Source organism: Phycodurus eques, chromosome 16, assembly GCF_024500275.1.
Source record: "Phycodurus eques isolate BA_2022a chromosome 16, UOR_Pequ_1.1, whole genome shotgun sequence".
Lineage (NCBI taxonomy): Eukaryota > Metazoa > Chordata > Actinopteri > Syngnathiformes > Syngnathidae > Phycodurus > Phycodurus eques.
In genome coordinates this window covers 12,017,942-12,039,710 of record NC_084540.1, presented here as the reverse complement: position 1 = coordinate 12,039,710, position 21,769 = coordinate 12,017,942, and the positions used below count along the sequence as shown (strand labels likewise).

The 21,769-nt window shown below is 39.3% G+C and overlaps 1 protein-coding gene across 4 annotated transcripts in view; it reads right to left on the bottom strand.

Annotated features, from left to right (window-relative positions):
- cacna1ha (calcium channel, voltage-dependent, T type, alpha 1H subunit a) overlaps window positions 1-21,769 on the bottom strand; it is a 110,674-nt gene that overhangs the window by 49,210 nt on the left and 39,695 nt on the right. For 2 of the 4 annotated variants that reach the window (XM_061699787.1, XM_061699788.1), the window contains exons 1-4: window positions 6,269-6,376; window positions 5,421-5,554; window positions 4,648-4,745; window positions 319-478 (exon numbers count right to left, since the gene is read on the bottom strand). In XM_061699787.1, coding sequence (XP_061555771.1) covers window positions 319-478; window positions 4,648-4,745; window positions 5,421-5,554; window positions 6,269-6,361 — 485 coding nt within the window. In that variant the 5' untranslated portion in view covers window positions 6,362-6,376. Of the gene's footprint in view, window positions 1-318; window positions 479-4,647; window positions 4,746-5,420; window positions 5,555-6,268; window positions 6,377-21,769 lie in introns of those variants that run through there. The other 2 variants (XM_061699785.1, XM_061699786.1) reach the window with 2 other exon arrangements.

Here is a 21,769-nt window from a genome sequence, read left to right as displayed (position 1 = left end):
CTTATGTATCATTCACTGTGATTTTTCAAAATGATAACTCTGAGAGTGTAAAAAGAATGAGAAAGGAAGATAAAAAGAACAGCAAAGGGACAGTATGATCATGTTCACAGAACATGTGAAGCGCTTGTGACATTTTAGGGTTTTATTCCTGAGGAACAGTTTGTCTGCATATGTGTACAGAGGCTCATAGTGTGTACTGACTGTCCTATATTCAGAACAAAACGGCTTGTTCTAAAAATTCTCATGGCCATTAGTGTTACACAAAGCTTTGAAGAAGCAAGAGGTTTGACATTTTTATCACAAGACTGTATGACTTACGTTCTGATCTCCCCTCCCAGAAAGCAGCGGTTTCGCAGAAGCCCCGCCCACAGCTGGACCCCAACAATCCCAAAGATGAAAAAGACAAAGAAGCAGAGGAGTAGGACATTTCCCAACATAGGAAGGGTGTCCAATAGAAGCGTCACCAAGATTCTCATACCTACGTGATGGGAAACAAAATGTCAATCGTATGATTTAACCGGCATCATTAGCATTTAAACATGAACGGACACAAACAGTTGTGGTTTATGTGGCCCAAATGGCTGCCTTATTTTGGCCAAGTGTACACAATAGTTGACAATAGTTATCGATTGTGTGATCTGAACCCGCAACTTCATCCCTTTGGCCAAATTAATTACAAGAAATGACAAAAGTGAATGTGACAGTTTGACATAATTCTTTCCCCGGGATCTGAACTCATATTTCCTGTGGCTGGTATTACCTAAGCGCATGTGTAAAGCATCCATCTCTACAAGTCACATGCGGTTAACATCATTAAAGTCAAAAAGACTGTCCTTACAATGTAAGCAGCCCTTTTACGTATAAACTATCCTCATTCCTTCATTTCTGATTTCCCTGATGGTATATACTGTATAGTCATTCTATATCTGGTCATCAATCTATCTAGCTCCCAATCTTGCTACAATGCCAATATTTAAATCTATTACTAACCTATATTTAAGCCAATTAGTACAAACTTCATACTGTATGTTTGATTATTTTAAAATGTTCCTAATTGAAATTTTATTATGTTGTCTAATATTTTCACAGTAAATGGGGTGGGGTGTTGGGGGTCAGCTTGGACTAACATTAAGCATGGACACATTCATAACAACAGAAATTTTGGAGCCTTCAATTTACTGAACATACATGATGTTGGTCTGTGATTGATACCAAATCAATCAATCATCTTATCAACAATGATGAAACTGAAGATGCCTGTTTGTGTCAGTCTAACACAGGGACATACAGATTAAAACAAAACAATAACACAACAAACCAGTTAAGAACATTTAGATTGACGAAGATGCATTAATACCTTCAAAAGTAACATTATCTTAAATTTGAAAGATTGCACTTTCAGGCTAAGACAATTAAACAGTGCAATAATCAGAAAAGATAGTATATGTATTACTAGGATATCAAGGACAAATATGTGTCTGGGTGCATGACAGGCAGAGGTAGGATCTCATGACTGTTAATTGCAATATTCCTTGCTTCTCGCTCATCAATGTTTTGACCACGACCAGGAAGTTGTTCTAACGTCGTCTTATTAAGCATGTCAAGTCTTTAAAAAGAACACTGAGGGGTAAGGATCGAGTATTTAATAGCTTCCACAGAGGAGCTATAATTCAGGAACCATTGATGTTTGCTTTGACAAAGTCTTTTAGCTCCTTGACAGTGACATAAAAATGGGTGTGTACCAGCTGCATCATAAACGGACCAGAACTTAACATTAAATAGGTAATTTTATTTTATTTTATTCTCATTCTTTGATTTCTCTAGCCTGAATATTATGATGAGTCTCTGTTTCATTTTGGGCAGTGTTTAATACTAAAATTACTTAATTATATTGGCTCATAGTTACGATACACTGAACGTCTGAAATAATTAGGATATCATTTTGCAATGAAAAGACAACATTGAGGAACGAATGTCTTATTTCATCAAACATTTGCCCCCCCCCTCGCGCCTCTGTTGTTCTCCTCAACTCCTCGATGAGATCTCTGGTGGGAAGAGCTACCACGTAAACAGAGGAGCGAGGATTTGAGACTGAGGACGTGGCAAATAAAGAAATGAGATTTAGCCAGAGAATCCGCAGAAGCCTTGCAAAAATGAGAAACACAGCTTGCACTGCTCACTGTAACCAAGCTACAGAGGGAAATCACATTAACATCTTTCTAACAATGGCAATTTCTCATCCCCTTAGGCAGAAAGGCAAACAGAGACAGAGTGGAAGCAAAATGGTTTGTGACAAACCGAGACGCTAAGTGTGTGTGAGGGCAGCAGTGGTGACTAAGGGCTAGAAATACTTGATCTCTTGATGACGAAGGAGAAAAAGAATGAAAAATGGGATGGACTGGGAAACAAAGACAGGAAGTAGGCAGATGGTGAACATCTGCAAGGCATCTCTGGTTGTGTGTACCTGTGAGGAAACACATATTTGCCTCCTCAGGGTGGAAGTGTAATAATTATTTTCTCTGTCTACCCTGACCTTGAGTCTGCTCCAAGCAAAGCATCAGCTAACCTACATGTCACCCTCATCCGCTCCCCGCCCCAGAAACAACCCCCACCCCCTTCAGGGAGCCACAGTAACCATGTTTTCATGGTATAACTTTTACTTCACATTGTCCATAGCTGGGCGGCACGGTGCCGGACTGGTTAGAGCATCAGCCTCACAGTTCTGAGGACCCGGGTTCAATCCCCGGCCCCGACTGTGTGGAATTTGCATGTTCTCCCCGTGCCTGCGTGGGTTTTCTCCGGGCACTCCGGTTTCCTCCCACATCCCAAAAAACATGCATAAATTGGAGACACTAAATTACCCGTAGGTGTGACTGTGAGTGCGAATGGTTGTCTGTTTGTATGTGCCCTGCGATTGGCTGGCAACCAGTTCAGGGTGTACCCCGCCTCCTGGCCGATGACAGCTGGGATAGGCTCCAGCACGCCCGCGACCCGAGTGAGGATAAGCGGCTCAGAAAATGGATGGATGGATGAATGGATGTCCATAGCTGCTGTGAAGACTGTCCCTGAGGCAACTATTGGCTCCATGATAAGGTTGCAGGTAAAACAGTCACTCCCCATAAATGATAAATAAATGCCACTGCGTCCATGTGTATGAGACGGATAGATGCGAATGATAGCAGCAAAGAAACAAGCAACCCGCCACGCTTTATAATGGGGCTTGGCTTATCTTTCAACCCTCACACATATACAGAAAATCTTGTTTAAATCCCGAAATCAGTAATCAGACTAGATTAACATGAGGCACAGACTGTCAACCCAGATTTGTATTGAACTCAAAGAGACAAATATATATAATTTAAATTGATCTATTTTGTTGACGTTATTTCTGATTAAACTGAACGTCTTTCATGTGCTTTCTTATTGGAATTGTGTTTTTAAGTCCAATCAATAGTTTTTACTCAAACCAATTGATTTTGTAATAATAATTTGAGCAATTGTAATTACGTGTCTGAGCTAAAATGCAGGTATATTGTCCCCATCCCCACACATAAACAGGTCCGCCAAAAATCTAGTTTAAGCCACTTTTGACAGAGTGGCATCAATCGATGGGATCTGATTTTGAACTTTCCGACAAAGCACACTGCTCGACATTCCTGCAAATTCTACAGTTATTTACCACATTAAATACTTTAAATTGACTATACACTACAGTCTCCACTGCATCATAGGATTTTGGTTAACATCACAGAGAGTTACTGCATTGTCCATGCAGCAGAACTGTGAAGTTGTGTGGCTCCCAGCATGCATTGGGCCATAAAACGTTGCCAATCTGCTGCAATAAAGATGTCAATGCTTAATGTTAATGAACGATAACGATTAACGTCACTTTGATCATGTGTTTATGTTACTCATAGTTCGTTGAATGTGTGTCTTATTTAACTTCGTTACATTTACTGTATGTTACACATTTTTTCATGAAACCCTGACTGTGGGTTGAGTGCAACAGAGTGACATTCCTGTCATCGGTACCACAATGAATAAAAGCATTGATTTGACACAGCTGACAGTTAGTTACGGTCATTCAAGTTTACAGTCACTTACTGGTAAAAATTAACCTTTGAAATGACTAGCAGTGTAGTTATCTAGGGTTTGCAGTGTAATTAACAAGATGGGTTAAATTAGTAGTACAATAAGTAGAGTCCACTTGGACAGGGTTTACAGTGTACCTAACAAATGGACTTAAATGTGTAATTAAAAAAAAAAAGTAGAGTCTACTTATCTAGGGTTTACAGTCCACCTAATAAGATGAGTAGTCTACTACTTAAATGAGTAGTAGAATAAATATGCTCTATTTACCTAGATCTACAGTGTACTTAAGCTAAGTTAAATCAATAGGTGGGCAATGATTGTGATTAATTTAATACATTTTAAAAGGCAACATTTTAGCTGAATTTTTCTAAGTAAACTCTACTTATCCGGGTTTACAGTGTAGTTGCTGATATTAAAAATAAAAGTTTTAAAATATACCGCATTAAATGCATTGAGCTTTTTTTACATATTAGCTGCTGTACCAAAGAAAACTATAAAAGATGTATATAATGTATTTTGTGACATGCTTGGACAAATGTTCAAACATGAACTTACTTGGTACTCTATTGATGGCTCGTAGAGGCCTCAGTACTCGTACAGTACGAATGGCTGAGAAACTGGCATTATGTCCATCCAGAGAGTACTCCAACACCCTGAGTGTACAGATTCAGTGATGTTTTTTATTTCATGCACTTAGAACATAAACAAGCTGTCATTACAAAAATAATAACACTATTATTGACTCATAATCTAAAAACATCTGTGCTTATGTGTACTTCTCTGCTGTTTTGATATTGCTCTGACAAGTGTCTCCAGGAGTCTCAGGCATGCAGAATTTGTTTATTCACTTCCGGTACATAATGCAATGTCTTTATCTCACACTGTTTATATACCTTGACACCATTGTTTTGTATCGTAAATGCACTTGGAAAGAAAATCTACGTTTAAGTGTTGAGAGACAGCCTAAGTTTTGTTAGCGTCTTGGAGGCTTGCTTTAAAATGTACAAGCTGTTAGGGGGTGTAGTAGTTGAAAGAATGTCTAATAGCATTTACTGTCTCTCAGTGTTGGTTGGATAATGCTGAGGCTAAGTATTGCATTGCATACAGTACCTCAGAGGTATGCTAAGAAAACAAGTCTATGTTTTCATACAAACCTAGGAGGATACACCTCAGAGCTCAAACACTGCATGTAAGTGTTTGTTTATATAATTTCCTCTTTTGTGTGGGAAAAATTAGGACAACATGGGGATATCACAATGTTATACAGTCATATATGGTTCCAGTTGAAAATGTGCGGGCAAAAGAGAGAAGCATTGTGGGACACCAACCCTGCCATGACGATGACAAAGTCCAGCTGGTTCCACTTGTCGCCAAGGTAACAGTTACTGCCAAAAATCCCCAGGGCCACCATCTTGATGATCATTTCCACCGCAAAGAAAGCAAATATACAGTCATCCAAAACCTGATGGGAAAATAGACAGAGAAGAAGCCATTTTGAACTCTGTAAACAGTAACTTGTATTACTTACATGCAAATTGATAAAGGCTATTTTAAAGTAGCCATTAGTTAGTTTGAAGCATCAGGGAATAATTCCACTTTTGCACAGTTTCATTAGTGTTTTTATTAATTGAAAATGTACTTCAGAAAAAAAAAGTATGTATTGGACAGCCTCATCTCAAAGTGCAGAGAGTATATTGAAACATACAGTATGGCACACGTGAGGTGGGTAAGAATGGGTGGAGTTTTTAATTACCTTTTAGCCAGCTGTTTAACATATTAGCAATAATTCTCTTTATGTGACAAATAATGAAAGCAATGTCTGCTCAGAATGGTACATTATTTATTTACAATTACTCCTCATGGTGCCTCGGTGTTCAGTCTTTGATCATTCTAATCTGCTCAGAAATGATTTACTTTAAACCATATTGGGTGGGGGGGAGTATTGTGATTCCTCATAATCAATTTAAAGGGTTAGACTTGACTGAATCCCAATTCTTCATCCTATCATGACACTTTTAGGTCATTCTTTGCTTCCAGCTTTGTGGAAACAGTTTTGGGAATGTGTCTTCTCTGTTCCTAAATATTTTTTTGTTTTGTTTTTCATAGTGTGTGTTACAGGCAATATGAACATGTTATAGAGCTGCTCTAATTGTAGAATTGAGGATGTTCAACTAACCTGGAGTATGCGACACCACTCTGACAAGCAGGTGACATCTTCACACGGCTGGAACATCCCCAGGGTGACGCAGTTGAGGAGGATCACCAACATGGACACATGCTCGAACCACGTACAGGAAGGAGTTAAGGTTCACACTTACAGGTATGTGATATTTTAAAATCCTCAGAATGGGAGCCAACATGTAAATAAAGTCAAATGTAGTTTTAATCCAAGTTCACAAAAATAGAGTGAAGGCGGCTGCACATGTGTTAAAAGCATCCATCCATCTAGTATAAGAAGCACCAGACACAAGAACAATGGGCATTTTAAAGTTTTCATTTAATCTAACATGCATGTTTTTCGTGTTGGAGGAAGTTTGAATACCTGGAGAAAACCCACACAAGCTATGGGTAGAATATGCAAACTCCACACACATCCCTAAAAACATACATGACAAATGTAAATATGTTTGAAAAACAAAAACAAAAATTAGTGGAATCATGCAGAACAGAATTAATTTATACATTTTGATTTAGAACCAGATACTACTTTTCTAAAATTACACCTAAGCACTGTAAACATTTCAGTGGGTATATGGATTACCTGGGATTTATTTATTTTTTTACAAACAACTTGTAAATTTTATTTGGAAGACTTTTTCTTTTCATTGAGATTTGTTTAAAACTGTAAACCAACAATACTTGTTTGCCAATAATAGTTTAGGGTTAGGGTCAATATTTGTTGAGACTTATCTTATGAATACTTATGATTTTTTTTTAAATTTTTTTTTACTAAGTAACATCCATCCATTTTCTGAGCCGCTTATCCTCACTAGGGTCGCGGGAGTGCTGGAGACTATCCCAGCTATTTTCAGGCAGGAGGCGGGGTACACCCTGAAATGGTTGCCAGCCAATCGCAGGGCTCATAGAAACAAACAACCATTCGCACTCACATTCACACCATGGGCAATTTAGAGGTGTCAATCAACCTACCACGCATGTTTTTTTTTGGGATGTGGGAGGAAACCGGAGTGCCTGGAGAAAACCCATGCAGGCACGTGGAGAACATGCAAACTCCACACAGGCGGGGCCGGGTATTGAAACCCGGTCCTCAGAACTGTGAGGTAGACGCTCTAACAGTAGGTGACCGTGCCTACTAAGTAACAGTGATAAAAAATATCATCCGGCATAATCACAACTTAATAATGAACCTTAAACAAAACAGATGGAAAAGATCATCCTCAATTTTAAACTAGCTTAGTGCTTACGGGGGTGGTGGTGGTGGTCTAATGAAAAAAATAAAAATAAAAAAAGAAATAATAATAAAAAAGTATTATTTAACTTTATGCATATTTAATATTTATATGGATATGAATTCTAATATTCAAATCATATTCATGTATTTATGTATAGAGTATTATTTTGCATTTAAAGTATTACCAATCGCTCCTCTTTGCCGCATTAACGGTCACATTTGTTTTTTTCAGCTCTATATAGCCTAAAGGAAATGTTGCAACTGTTCTGTTCTCCAATGGTAAAATTAAGTTGTTGGTTTTTTTCTTCTTTTTGTGTGTGATTCCGTCTGACCATGGCAATGAGAGATACACTATTTTCCTTATCGCAAGCTAGTGTACAATCACTCAAAATATTTTGGAGTTGTTATTTTAAGACACTGCTCAGAAGAATGTGAAGAATGCAATACTCTTTGGGAGGGGGGTCGCTAGGAAGACTTGTTACAATTTAATATTGTATAAGCAACTTCTGGCCTGGTGTACTTGTTGTACTCTTAAGATGTACACATTGGATCAACAAATGACTTTGATTTTGCAAATTGAGCCACTATATCAGGGTGAGATGAGGCCTCATAGGGAGTATTAATACAAACAAAAACTTGATGGTGTTGTGTTATTATAATTTTTTTGCGGAAAGGACGAGGCATTCAGACCGGGGAGAAAATATCATCATTAAAATGAAATACACACAGACAAAGAGTAGCAATGTAAGGTCAACCTCTCCTTCACAAATCAAGGACTTAGCTGAATAAAAATTGAGGGATTTGAATATTTAGAGAATCTGTTCATTCATTTGCTTCCCCCCTGTGGTTTGTTTCCTCTAATTTATCTTTAATCTCCACAGTCAACACCTCCTGAGCCCCCAACCAACCCCACCCGCACACACACATACACACACAAACACACACTCACACTCATACGCACACATAATACGTCATGTGAGACAAGATGAGTTGACTCGCCCCTTTAAATGCATGTTGGAAAAAGGGTTATCTGCAGTTAATATTTTGGAACTTTGAGGTCAATTTCTTTATTTTTCCTGTATCTTGAAACCATTTAAGTTGGTATTAAAACATGTGACAAGAGATCAACATTTTAGTTTTTTTCCCACAAATATTTACATCTGATACACGACTTAGAAAATAGAATAGAATTATGTAGCTCTAGCAGCGTGAACTATAAAGCTAGAATGGAAGCTTGAAGGGAAGCCTTCCATGTACAGTAAGCACTCATTTTCTCTTCTCGTCGAAAGTCAATTTATGTCTCTGAGAATCTGAGCAAATTATTTCTGTCCCAAGAGGACTGAGTATTTCACCATTACTTGTTCTCCTGTCGGGAGCAATGAAATATTTTTATTACAATGAATATTTCCAAAGATGTACAGGTATGTACTGCTTCCATTTAACCGTGTTTATTTATGTAGGAATGCCACTAAATGTTGGCTGAGTGCTACCATAAAAAAAAATACATTGCCCACATTCGGTCATAAATTTAATGCGTGTATCAAAATCAGCTACACACAACAACTTGGTGTCTCATTTATCAGCAGCACCTGGCACACAAACATTTAAAATACCTGTACCTGGGGCGCTTCGGTTGGACGAGGGGACCTCCCTGGGTCCTGGGGAGTGGGTGGCGTCCCCCTGGCTGGGTCCCCCGCATGATGGGCTCGCTGGCTTGGCCCCCCCTTACAGGTGGAGGGGGCCAGGCCCACCCTAACTCAATTTGTCGGCTCAGCAACTCCGTACACCAGTTGACTAACATGCTTGTGATATGGTGTTCATTCACTAATAAGTTCCATAGACACGCTGTACGCCTTAATTGCTTGTACTGGGACCACTAATAATAATTCAGGTTTAATTACGATATCAACTCCCGGGTTCTTAATGGTGTTTAAGACACTATATAAAGCATCCCACCAGACCACTCATCAGTCGCACTGCCTCGCTCATTTCCCACATCCTGTCCTGTCTGCCCCTTTTCTGTCCTTTCTTATCTTGTCCCATTGGTTAGTTGTTGCATGTCCTCACCAGGTGTTCACCCCACCCCCCCCTCCACAAATAAGAACATGATTTGACTTACCAGTACTTGTGGTCAAATATCTAGACTGTCTCACTATTGTTCTGCTGTGGTTCGGACCCCTATTCCCCTTGTCCGTTTTGTCCCACTGTCTGTCCCCTAAGAAGCTTTTCTGTTCGGCTGCAGTTTCAGTAAACATGAGAATAATTAAAAAACTTTAAAATAAGCAGAGGTAGTATTTCAAACTCCCCTGCTGCACAACAAAACTGTTCCAGGACAAAAGGCATACAGATCCACCATTCTGCACGGCCATGCAGCTGAATAGGACAGGTAAAAATAAATAAATAAATAAAATAATAAAAACATAAAATACAATGAAACACCTGGAAAGCAACCCCAAAAATGTCTGACACACAGGGAATAGTATTATTAACAAGCCTGCCAAATTTGTATGAATGAATTTTTTTTTATCGGCAAGTATATAAAATACGGCACCAAAATCATGAAAAATATAGAGTATTAAAACTCGAGCTGCAGGATTGTACGGTTGTGTCCATTGAAGGCACATGAAACGCGCTGCTCGACTTTCACCAGTCAATCAAGTATGTTCGTTCATACTCGAGGCTGACATTTTTTCGGGATTCCCACTGGGTCCAGCGGATGGGAGTAAATTTCACTCTTAATGACGTGATTGGACAGGAGCGGGAGCGAAAGTCTCCGGGAGCGGGTGGGAACGGGAACAAAGACATCAAAGTAGGGAGTGAAAACCATGACGTCCAATCCAGGTGACTTTCAAGTTACTAATATCTCAAAACCAAAGATTAAGTTATAGATTTTGCCCACTCGCAACTGCATGTATAGCTCATCTTTAACTCATTCACTGCCAGCCTTCCCAGTTAACGTAGATATTTGACTTCTAAAGCCGTCAATGGCAGTGAATGTGTTAAGCTTGCTTTTAAATGCAACACTCAGGCCAGCCAATCGCTAACCTAATTTCATGTTAGCCGTGGAATGTCAGCTGAAGCCAGTCAATGACAAACATTCGAGGCTGCGAGCAATGAGGGATTCTGTAAAATTATGGGAACAGGACCAATCTCTGTGGTAGTGGGCGGGAGCGGGAGTCAAAATCCACTCCCATGTCACCCTCTAGTTCCTACACTCTGTAGTCAGCTACTGGCTGAATAATGTGTGCCGCTGTCTTTAATAAACAAACAACAACACAGAACGAGGCGCTGACGTAGTTCATAGGCTAGCGAACGTAACAAAAGTTAACTTTCTTGTAAGTATCTCTGTTGTGTGAATCTAAGCGCGGCGCATGGAGCAAGGATGTAGAGTGTTGGATGAATCCAACACTGGGCTGCTGGTCCACAAGCCGTGCACGAGCTGGAGCTATGCAACTCACCATCGGCTCCCTCGGTGCGCCGTGTGTGGATCACCACAACAGAGACACTGCAGCCCAAATAACACAAAACACATTCAGGGAAGATGCATTTTTCAGGTTGTAGGCATAGCTTGATAGCTAACTGCACAATGTAGTGGTAGAAACGGGCAAGGCTATTATTACTAAGTAACTCGCGATTGCGGCAAATAGCCACAAATGACGTTCAGTACTTATATAGTGGGGGAGGGCAGACTCATGCCAAAAAGTATATGTCCCAGCCTCTGTACATCATTGGGCTAGTTTTTACCCCCACCCAAAAAATGCAGACAACTGAAAAGGTGACGAAGAGTTTAAAGCTATACTGTATATCAGCAATTCAATTCTATATTGTTTTCAGTCTTTGCATGATTTCAGCACTTACCTTCAAACATATTTTAAGTATTTAGAAAATAAAACACGAAAATGACTTTACAAGCACTTAAACAATACAAACATTATATTACATTAAGTATGACTGTTCCAACTGTACCATACTCTGTGAGAGAATAGTCTCCCACTTTCAGCAATTGTGATAACACTTACTGTATACATATTAGCTCAGTGTAAACGTGTGCAACCACACATGCACACGCTAAGAAACCTAACACTTATATCCATGCACTATTCAGAAATACAACAAAGAGAAGAATCAGATTAAATCTAGAAAGAGTTTTTTTACATTTTGACTCATTGTGTAACATAACCACAATCAATCAGCTTTTGTATTATTCACATTAGACTGCGAGTGTACCAAATGTTGGTTCTGGTCTGGAATGTGTAGCCAGATTATCAGTTTATATTGACCCAAACGGCTGTATGATCAAGTATTCCATGTACATTCCTCCAAAATGAGTGATAAGTTATGTTTTAGTATATGCTTTATATTTACAGTTTAAACTATTATTGCTAAATGTACACAGAACACATCAAGATGTATGTTAGGGTGAACATGGAAGGGCAGTAGCAGCCAAAATGTCCACATGAATAAAAATACGGCTGCTGATACGAGACAAGAGCAACAATTCCCTTACACACCCTCTTAAACATAGATGGGTACACTAAAATATGAAAAGCACACATGCACATATGCCACACACACAAATGCGAAGCCTGCTCCAGCTGAGCTGTCAGGTCAGTGCTGGTGTACAGAGAGCAGAGCAGAGTTTGCAGTCTGCAATGAAGGGCCACTGAGAACTTACGTAAAACAAAGAACCAAGCTCTTGTTTCTTAGTAATAATAGTAAAGCAATGCCCATGTCTGTTAGACCAACAATGTTACATTTTATTACACCACACCAGAAGTACAAACAGAACAAAGTGCTTATTTAGGGCAGACAGAGTCAGCTGTTAAAGTTTATAGAGGTGGTTGTCTCAAGGTTGTTGGCTGGTAAAAATCAGAAGGCTACATCACATAGTCAGTATACTTTTCAATAACTGTGCTAGAGAAAGCGAGAACGGTGTACACAATCATATATTATGTTCCAGGCCATGTGTCAGACTTGTAAAGCATGAATTCAAATTCTCCTGCAGCTTTGCTCAACATATTACAACTCAAACAAACAAAACTACAGCAAAACCTCAAAGGCCATACGCTTCACAATTACATTTTTAACGGGAAACACCTCTAAAGTTGAACTAAACTTAAGAGTTCAAATACCTGTTACACATGACATCACGGATGTCAAGAATCAAAACATTAACTCAACAAAGGGTATTAGCAGAAGAAGAATGTAAGAAAATAATATACACTCCTCTGAGTGCATATTCAGTGTCTCTCAGCATTCATCATTGAAGTTCAGGCAGTTATTGTTAAAGTGTTTTGCTGTTAATACATTTAATTTTTTACCAAAGACTTCAAATATTCCACTGTATTTGTGATCTCAAACGCAGATTCAAATATTATACTTTGCAGGAAAATCAAAGATAACATCAGAAATAGAAAAGTCATAATTTGGCATATACGGCAAGCAACATCCAACTCGTTTGTTCTAATGCTGACCGTGCACTGCTCACAGCCAATTGGAGTCATTTGCCATTTACTGGATATGCTATTCCATGCTGTGACATTTTTGCACAAGACAGTTTCTCTCAGTATTTACAGATTTATTTGTAGCCATATATTCTACTTCTAAATAAGACAGCTGCTGACGCTTCCATTTTGATTTCAACAGAGAAGTGGAACATAGATTGTGTTCTGCTGCTGAAAACAAGGTTAACTAGATATTGTACTCATCTCACCGTTGCTTGACTTTGACCTTAAGCCCTTCCTGTCTCACTCTCCACTGCCACATTCATGTTCCTCCTCCATCAACTTCTGATCCCAGTCATTTACCCCCTCCCTATTTTTTTGCTATTCAAACCTCCATTTTGCTTGCTTCTTTTTCATGCTCCAGTCCATCCTACTTTCATTAGAAGAGAGCAAACTCAATCGCATTAGATGTAATGACATTGTTACACTCTTTACTCAGGTCAATCTGCAGGGTGGCTGGGTGTGAGTGTGTACACATGCTGTACACAATACTACACTGCATCAAACCGAAAAGTTTGGCTACCCTAAATAGCTACATGAGAAGGGCACAGTACTAGAATCACCTCTTAGTATGCTGCACTACAAAAAACAAGCACAATGCACGTACTGTTAAATAGAATGAGTGTAATTTTTCTATCATTGCCATCATCCAATAATAAACCCAAAAGGTCACAATATTGGTTACGATGACAATTTTTAATGACGGCTAAAATAAAAATGCTCATTCTAGTACAGTGTAAATATGATGAGACACTAGTGGATTTCCTTCACCAATACAATGGGCATAATCGTTACTGCAAATAACGTGTCAAAATTGATGAAATCCTTTATTATTCTCAAAGAAAGATATAACTTTTACAATTGTGCATGACCTGCCAAGTTCACAGCAACCATATATTTTTGCTTCTGAAATACAACCCCAATTCCAACAAAGTTGGGACGTTGTGTTAAACATAAATAAAAACAGAATACAATGATTTCCAAATCATGTTCAAACTATATTTAAGAGAATACACTACAAAGACAATATATTGAATGTTCAAACTGATGAACTTTTTTGTTTTTAGCAAATAATCATTAACTTAGAATTTTATGGCTGCAACACGTTCCAAAAAAGCTGGGACAGGGTCATGTTTACCACTGTGTTACATCAACTTTTCTTTTAACAACATTCAATAAACGTTTGGGAACTGAGGACACTAATTGTTGAAGCTTTGTAGGTGGAATTCTTTTCCATTCTTGCTTGATGTACAGCTTCAGCTGTTTAACAGTCCGGGGCCTCCGTTGTCGTATTTTACGCTTCATATTGCACCACACATTTTCAATGGGAGACAGGTCTGGACTGCAGGCAGACCAGTCTAGTACCCGCACTCTTTAACTACGAAGCCACGCTGTTGTAACACATGCAGAATGTGGTTTGGCATTGTCTTGCTGAAATAAGCAGGGGTGTCCATGAAAAAGACGTTGCACTAATACAGCCCCATACCATCACAGATGCTGGCTTTTGAACTTTGCGTCCATAACAGTCCGGATGGTTCTTTTCCCTCTTTGGCCCAGAGGACACGACGGCCACAATTTCCCAAAACAATTAGAAATTTGGATTCATTGGGCCACACAACACTTTTTCACTTTGCATCAGTCCATCTTAGATGAGCTCGGGCCCAGAGAAGCCGGCGGCGTTTCTGGGTGTTGATAAATGGCTTTTGCTTTGCATAGTAGAGTTTCAAGGTGCACTTACGGATGTAGCGCCCAACTGTATTTACTGACATTGGTTTTCTGAAATGTTCCTGAGCCCATGTGGTGATATCCTTTACACATTGATGTCAGTTTTTGATGCAGTGCCGCCTGAGAGATCGAAGGTCATGGGGATTCAATGTTGGTTTTCGGCCTTGCTGCTTTCTCCAGATTCTCTGAACCTTTTGATGATATTATGGACTGTAGATGATGATATCCCTAAACTCCTTGTAATTGTACGTTGAGAAACATTGTCCTTAAACTGTTCGACTATTTTCTCACGCACTTGTTCACAAAGAGGTGAACCTCGCCCGATCTTTGCTTGTGAATGACTGAGCAATTCAGGAAAGCTCCTTTCATACCCAATCATGGCACACACCTGTTCCCAATTAGCCTGTTCACCTGTGGGATATTCCAAACAGGTGTTTGATGAGCATTCCTCAACTTTCTCAATCTTTTTTGCCACCTGTCCCAGCTTTTTTGGAACGTGTTGCAGCCATATAATTCCAAGTTAATGATTATTTGCTTAAAACAATAAAGGTTATCAGTTTGGACATTAAATATCTTGTTTTTGTAGTGTATTCAATTAAATATAGGTTGAACATGATTTGCAAATCATTGTATTCTGTTTTTATTTATATTTAACACAACGTCCCAAATTCATTGGAATTGGGGTTGTACGTATATTAAATTTTTTGTTAAGGGAGATCATAGGCAGAAGAATACAGATGTAGTTAGGTTTAGTATGTAGTACCTACCACTCAATTGTTCCTTATTTAATAGAGCAAGAACCCAGATGACTTTGAGTGGTACTCACTACCCGCTAATAAGGGACTGCTTTGAGCAGTCAACACACTTTTTAAGTTGAAAACAATTGTGCAATGTTTTTCGGTGTAGTCAGTTAAACACAGCACTTGAGCAGCCCGTCACTAATTTGCTGATGAGCTCAATCTCAGAGGAATACATTGGTGATTCATCCGACAAGCAGCACCTGGCATCAGACCATGTGAGGTTGTGAGTCCTCCTTCTACCACTAATGAGCTGTGTTCCTACTTAGCTGTCCTTACTTCCCTTCTCTGCGCTCCCCCTCTCTCTTAGGAATTATCTTCCTCCCGCTCCATTGTTTCCTATCCATTCCTTACTATCTATCTAACATCAACAACAAGGTCCTCTTCTCTCCTCTGCTTCTCCCAGTGATGTTTCACTCTGAATGTTTCCAGTCCAGACTCTGAGCTATGTGTGTGAGTGATTGGATCATTGTTCATTTACATCAACCATCTGCCATAGAGAAGACTTCACACAAAACCAGACAGACGCTCGCTGCTGTGATCCCTACTTTAAGGATTTCTCCAATGGTAATGCCAGGATGCAGCGCTACATGAGGCTTGTGTGTTGTGTGCATGTCTGTGTGCGTGTGTAGCAATGCGTGAGCTCCATATCGACTCATCTCAGAGCACAACTCCCCAAAGATGGCAAGAAACAGAACCTCATAAATCAGCTTGTCACTGAACTCGCTCCTCTCTCCCTCATCACCTCCCTCGCTCTTTTCATCTCTCTATCCCCACATCTCCCCACCTCGGAGAGGAGGCGAGGCAGGCGTGACGCACTTACAGTAGGATTCCCTTTCTGTTTCTTTTCTCGCTCCGCTGCAAGCTTGTTCATCTTGCACTTTCTTTCTATCTTTATAAACTAAATGACACATCCAAAGGTGAATACACTTGTGAAGCCATGCTTGATCAAAACGCAAATGTGAGACTCGTGCAAACAACATAACTCATGAAACTTCAGCTCATCTGAAGGTTTAACACCACCCACACAAGTGTGTTTTGTTTTTGGTTTGGCTTTTTGTGAGGGCACCACAGAAGGTATGAGTGTGTTTCCATTATTATGTGGGGATAGGTGGGGTGGGTTTTTGTACATTTCCTGCTATTGTAATTGCCTGTTTTTATCTCTGTGAAGCACTTCGGGTTGGATTTTTTTATGTGTTAAAAGTGTTATATAAATATAATTTGATGGATGGATGGAGGGATGGATGGATGGATTAGACCTCAGTAGAATATAGCGAAGTTACCAATAATAACACGAGATGAACAGAATATACACTGCAAAGTCAGTTGCATTTAATTGTTAATGTAAGAGAGTCACTTTTGAAGGTCTCTCCGAATGTTCGTCATCCCGCCCACCATGCCCCATCAAAGACTGAGTAGACAATTTATTGTTGTTGTTTATTGTTCAATTGAAAGGACAAGCCTCATATGCGCAGTTTTGGGTGACAAATCAATTTCAATCATACCAACATACTTTAAGGTGAAGATTCATAGAAGTTGCCAGGTGTATTAAAATCTCTTTAAAGCTGCCTAATTTTGCATGCTGTGTTCTATCGTGATTTTGTGCAACATATAAAAATGCTCATGACATGATTTAAAACATACTGTAGGTGATCGAGTTCAATAATTAACAGGTGCACGTGCACTGATTGTGTGGGTTTGTGTGTAAATGATGTGGTGTATTGTCATGATGACAACATGACAACCAAAGGACTGTCAGACATAAACATGGTGACTGATTATAGCGATTAGGAGGGGCACTTTGATTGTGTTATGTTCTCTCTGCGTCTGACACAGTTTCGATAGGATTCCGGTTGCTAAGTAACCAGCTGCAGTCCAAACTGTCCACACGCCAAGGACAGAAACACGGATTATTATTTTTTGCTTTGTTGAAGGGTTTTGTGCCTTTTTCTTTCTGCATAACAGGGGTTGTATATGCTGTTATACAGTCTTTTCCCTTTATCTTCTTAGTCGGCTGTCCTAATGTTGCTATCCTTCCCCTTCTTATCCTTCTCCTTTCCTTAAACCAGTTCCTCACTGACTATTGTCAAGGGAGAGGGTGAAAAATCATCACTCCCATTCCCCATCTATTAGTCTCCTGTCCATCCTTTACCTTGCCCTCTGTATATGAGCTGCATTACAACCAAGCATGTTGCAGTGTGATACATTACATTTTCATTATATTCTCCTCTTGGCTTCTATATTTCTATGCTGTTAACCTGTAATAGTTCATGTGACTCGTGGCCATGGGTTGCTTGAGTCTAATTTTGAAAATGCAATCCTGCTGTTTTAGTACAGGGTTGCAGTGAATTTCCATCGTTGAGGCCGATGACACCACTATCATCGGCCTCATCAAGGACGGTGACGAGTCTGCATATCGACAGGAAGCAGAGCGGCTGGAGCTGTGGTGCGGCCGACACAACCTGGAGCTGAACATGCTCAAGACTGTAGAGATGATTGTGGATTTCAGGAAGCATCCTTCGCAGCTGCCCCTCACGTTGTCCAGCTGCCTTGTGTCAACCGTCGAGACCTTCAAGTTCTTGGGAATTACAGTCTCTCAGGACCTGAATTGGGAGACCAACATCAACTCCGTCCTCAAAAAGGCCCAGCAGAGGATGTACTTCCTACGGCTTCTGAGAAAGCACGGCCTGCCACCGGAGCTGCTGAGGCAGTTCTACACAGCGGTCATCGAATCAGTCCTATGTTCTTCCATCACAGTCTGGTTTGATGCTGCTACAAAATGACAAACTCCGACTGCAACGGACAATCAAAACTGCTGAAAGGATTGTCGGTACCCCCCTACCCACCCTTGAGGACTTGCACGCTGCCAGAACTAAGACAAGAGCGTGCAAAATCCTCTCGGAACCTCCGCATCCCGGTCACCAGCTCTTCCAGCTCCTTCCCTCAGGTACGCGCTACCGATCAATGCAAACTAGAACTGGCAGACATTAAAACAGCTTCTTCCCTCTTGCAATCAACTTCTTAAACACCTAACCTACAATTCCATTACAACATGCTGGCAATTTTTTGACTTGAGTTCGTTGTCACATTTCTGTGGGGCCAATTATACATTACTCGTGCACTCACTGTAGTTGTCTCGCCACGCTGCACTATTTGCATATCTGTTGTTGACCAATACTGGCCACTCATGCCAGAGTAGCATCTGCTCCATTTGCACACTGATTGAGGAGTATCTGCAACATTTGCACAACCAACATTGTCCCAAATTATCGCACTACTGGTCACTTTAAACCGCATACACTCCTTGAAGTCTCGGCGCCCTTTGCACAATGGTCATTGCACCGGACTATTGGAATATTAGTCATTCGAACTGCTTTAAGTGCTAGAGGACTCTGCATCTTTTTGCACAATTGTCAAAAAAATAATAATAATAAATGTACCGGCATTACCAGATAACTACCAACCCTTTACTGCTCAGTGACTGCTTTGTTTTTTTGTCAATGTCTTTATGTCTCAAAAGTGTATTTTACAATTTATCTTTTGGTAATGTCAATATTGTGCCAGTGCAATGTGTTCTCACAGGGATTTAGAAGGAAATGGGTTGAAGAGTTAATCACTGAAACACATTCAAACTTGACTGTTCATGCAGTACTGTATGTTCCAGAAACACGAGCACCATGACGCTGGTGCAGTTATACGTTCTAAAAAAATAAAATAAAAAAAATTTAAAAAGAGAGAGAAAAAAATCAAGCTGCACCAAACAATAAAACAAACGGACATGCAATATTAAAACATTGTGCTGTGCCCTGATCTTAAACCATTTTTAGTTATAGGGTTAGGTTTGGGGAATATTATTTTCAAATCAATAATTTATAATGCAGCACACAAAACTGTCTCCATGTGAACCTTGAATGTGTTTTATATACAAATAGTATATAAGTATAGTAGTGAACTTCTACTAAATTCTGTGACTGAATACTGACTTGTATAAAATGAAAATATGGCTCAACTATAATCACACATGCACGTCACAACAGGTGAGGTAAATCCATACATATCAATGTGAGATACCAAACAGAAAAGAGTGATGAGGTTGGAGGGTAAGGAAAGAAAACAGAAAAGGAATGAAAAAATGTGCATAAAATATGCATGAAATACTTTGCCTTTTTTATGACAGACATGCCTTTCCCCCCTTTTTAATGACCTAAAAACTAAACCAAATACTCAACATTTGCAGTCCTTCATATATAAACACGATGAAAAATGGGTACCTATTTTGGATAGAGCTACTACTAATCAATGGAATTGATTCCAAGAATCACCACATCAGGCAGCAGAAGCCTTTTTAGCGTTGTGGAGATTTCCTATTCCGTGAGTAAAAAAACTGACATCATCTTTTAATCTGGCGTTTCACAGCTTTTATTATATTTTCCGTCTTGACATTGCAGAATCATATATAATTTAACGTCTCCCATCAGAGGAGAGAAGACTCCATGTGAACCAGCATGTGCCTTTTAAGTTTTTCTCAAGCAGTTACTGGTTGAAAAGTAAGCATATGAACCAATTTCAATACAAATAAATACAGTTAATTCTCCATCATTAAACAAAAATAATAACACGTGTTACTAATTTTTGTTTTCATGATGCGAGATGAGGTTAAACTCTAAATTTAATCACAAATAAATTATTGAAACAAGCATCTGCTCCCTCAATGTATATTACAAGTTTTCATTTCATTTCAAATGTGAGGCTGTAAAAAGCTGTATGGACTTCAAAGGCACTGAGTACAACAGTAACAACTATAACTCATTTGTCAGTTCAATGTTTTTTAAGTAAATAGCCATTATTGGTAATATAACACTTAGCGCAACACACTAGTGTGTGTGAATATACCATAAAACAATTTGCAAACACTGATCCCATTGGAGTATGTGGGATGGGATTGTATGTTTGCACCTGGACATCTGTTTTAGTATGAGCAACTCGATCCTCAGGTTTAATGAGAGGAGGGAAAGCAAATAAAAAAAAAAGGTTCCCAAACAAAAAAGGTGCCGAGAAAAAAGAAGATTGCAAAAGGAAACTGCAAGAATGAAAAAGCGAGATTTATTAACCGTGCTTGATGCTTGCAGGCTATTGCATTGCTGCACCACACAATTACAAACACCTTTCTCTACAAAAATTTCAGCTCATTTCCTCCGAGCTATGAAACACCTCCTCTTCACACACATTCCATGCGCAGACAGCCATGCACAAACATACACACAGACGGCAAAAATCTGACATCTGACAGATTAGTGAAAAGTTGGTCCCAACGCTTGCTTTCATTGAAAGCTTCACTGTGTGCTACTAAGACACAACTTCCTGTTCCAAATCATCTCTATACAACTGAGTTCCACATAGAAAATGAGAGGAAAAGTAGCAGACTGCCATAAAAAGGAACCTTTTCAAATCTGGGATTGTGAATGAAAAATACTGTATCCACAAAAGGGGATAATTGAGTTTGTACATATTTTCAGGTTGCGTTACCATAGAAACCACACACTTGCAGAGCATTACTCTGCAAACAAACACTGTATTTTCTCTTTTTTTTCTTCTACTTCTTGAAGAGCCTTTGTTTTCCTACTCAAACCAGCAGGTGTTGATTACAATCTGCATCCCAAGAGGACATTACAACTCATGTCTAGTTGTAATTGTTGTTAATTACCGTACATGGAATTAACTCAATTAAAGAAACACTATTACAGCGCCACCCTAGGTTCTGTCAGTTAAGTTCAGACATAGACAACAATGGGAGGATCTTCAAAGTGTACGAATATAAAGAGCTGTGCAAGTGTTTACACTTAATAAGCTAATAAACTTCAGCCTTAATGATTCTGGGTTAGTGTTTTTGCGGTAATTACATATAATAATTCTAGCATTGTTAAAACAAGAAATCTAATGATGATAAATACTTTTTCACACTAATGTATACAATTTATGATGGGGTGTTTAAATCAATGGGATCAGTGACATGTTATACAAAGGTTGCCTCTGCTCCTGACCTCTGCATTGGATTCTTTCTAATGCTCTTTATTTACTTATTGTAAGAATACTTATTGTAAATTCCAATAAATTTCAGCTGATGACCATTTTAATCGTTATATATCCATTCCTTTAAACCTGGTTTTAGATGTTATCCGTATAATGTATATAATTTAAAATGATGCTTTATTACATCACACTGTAACGCACAGTATCAG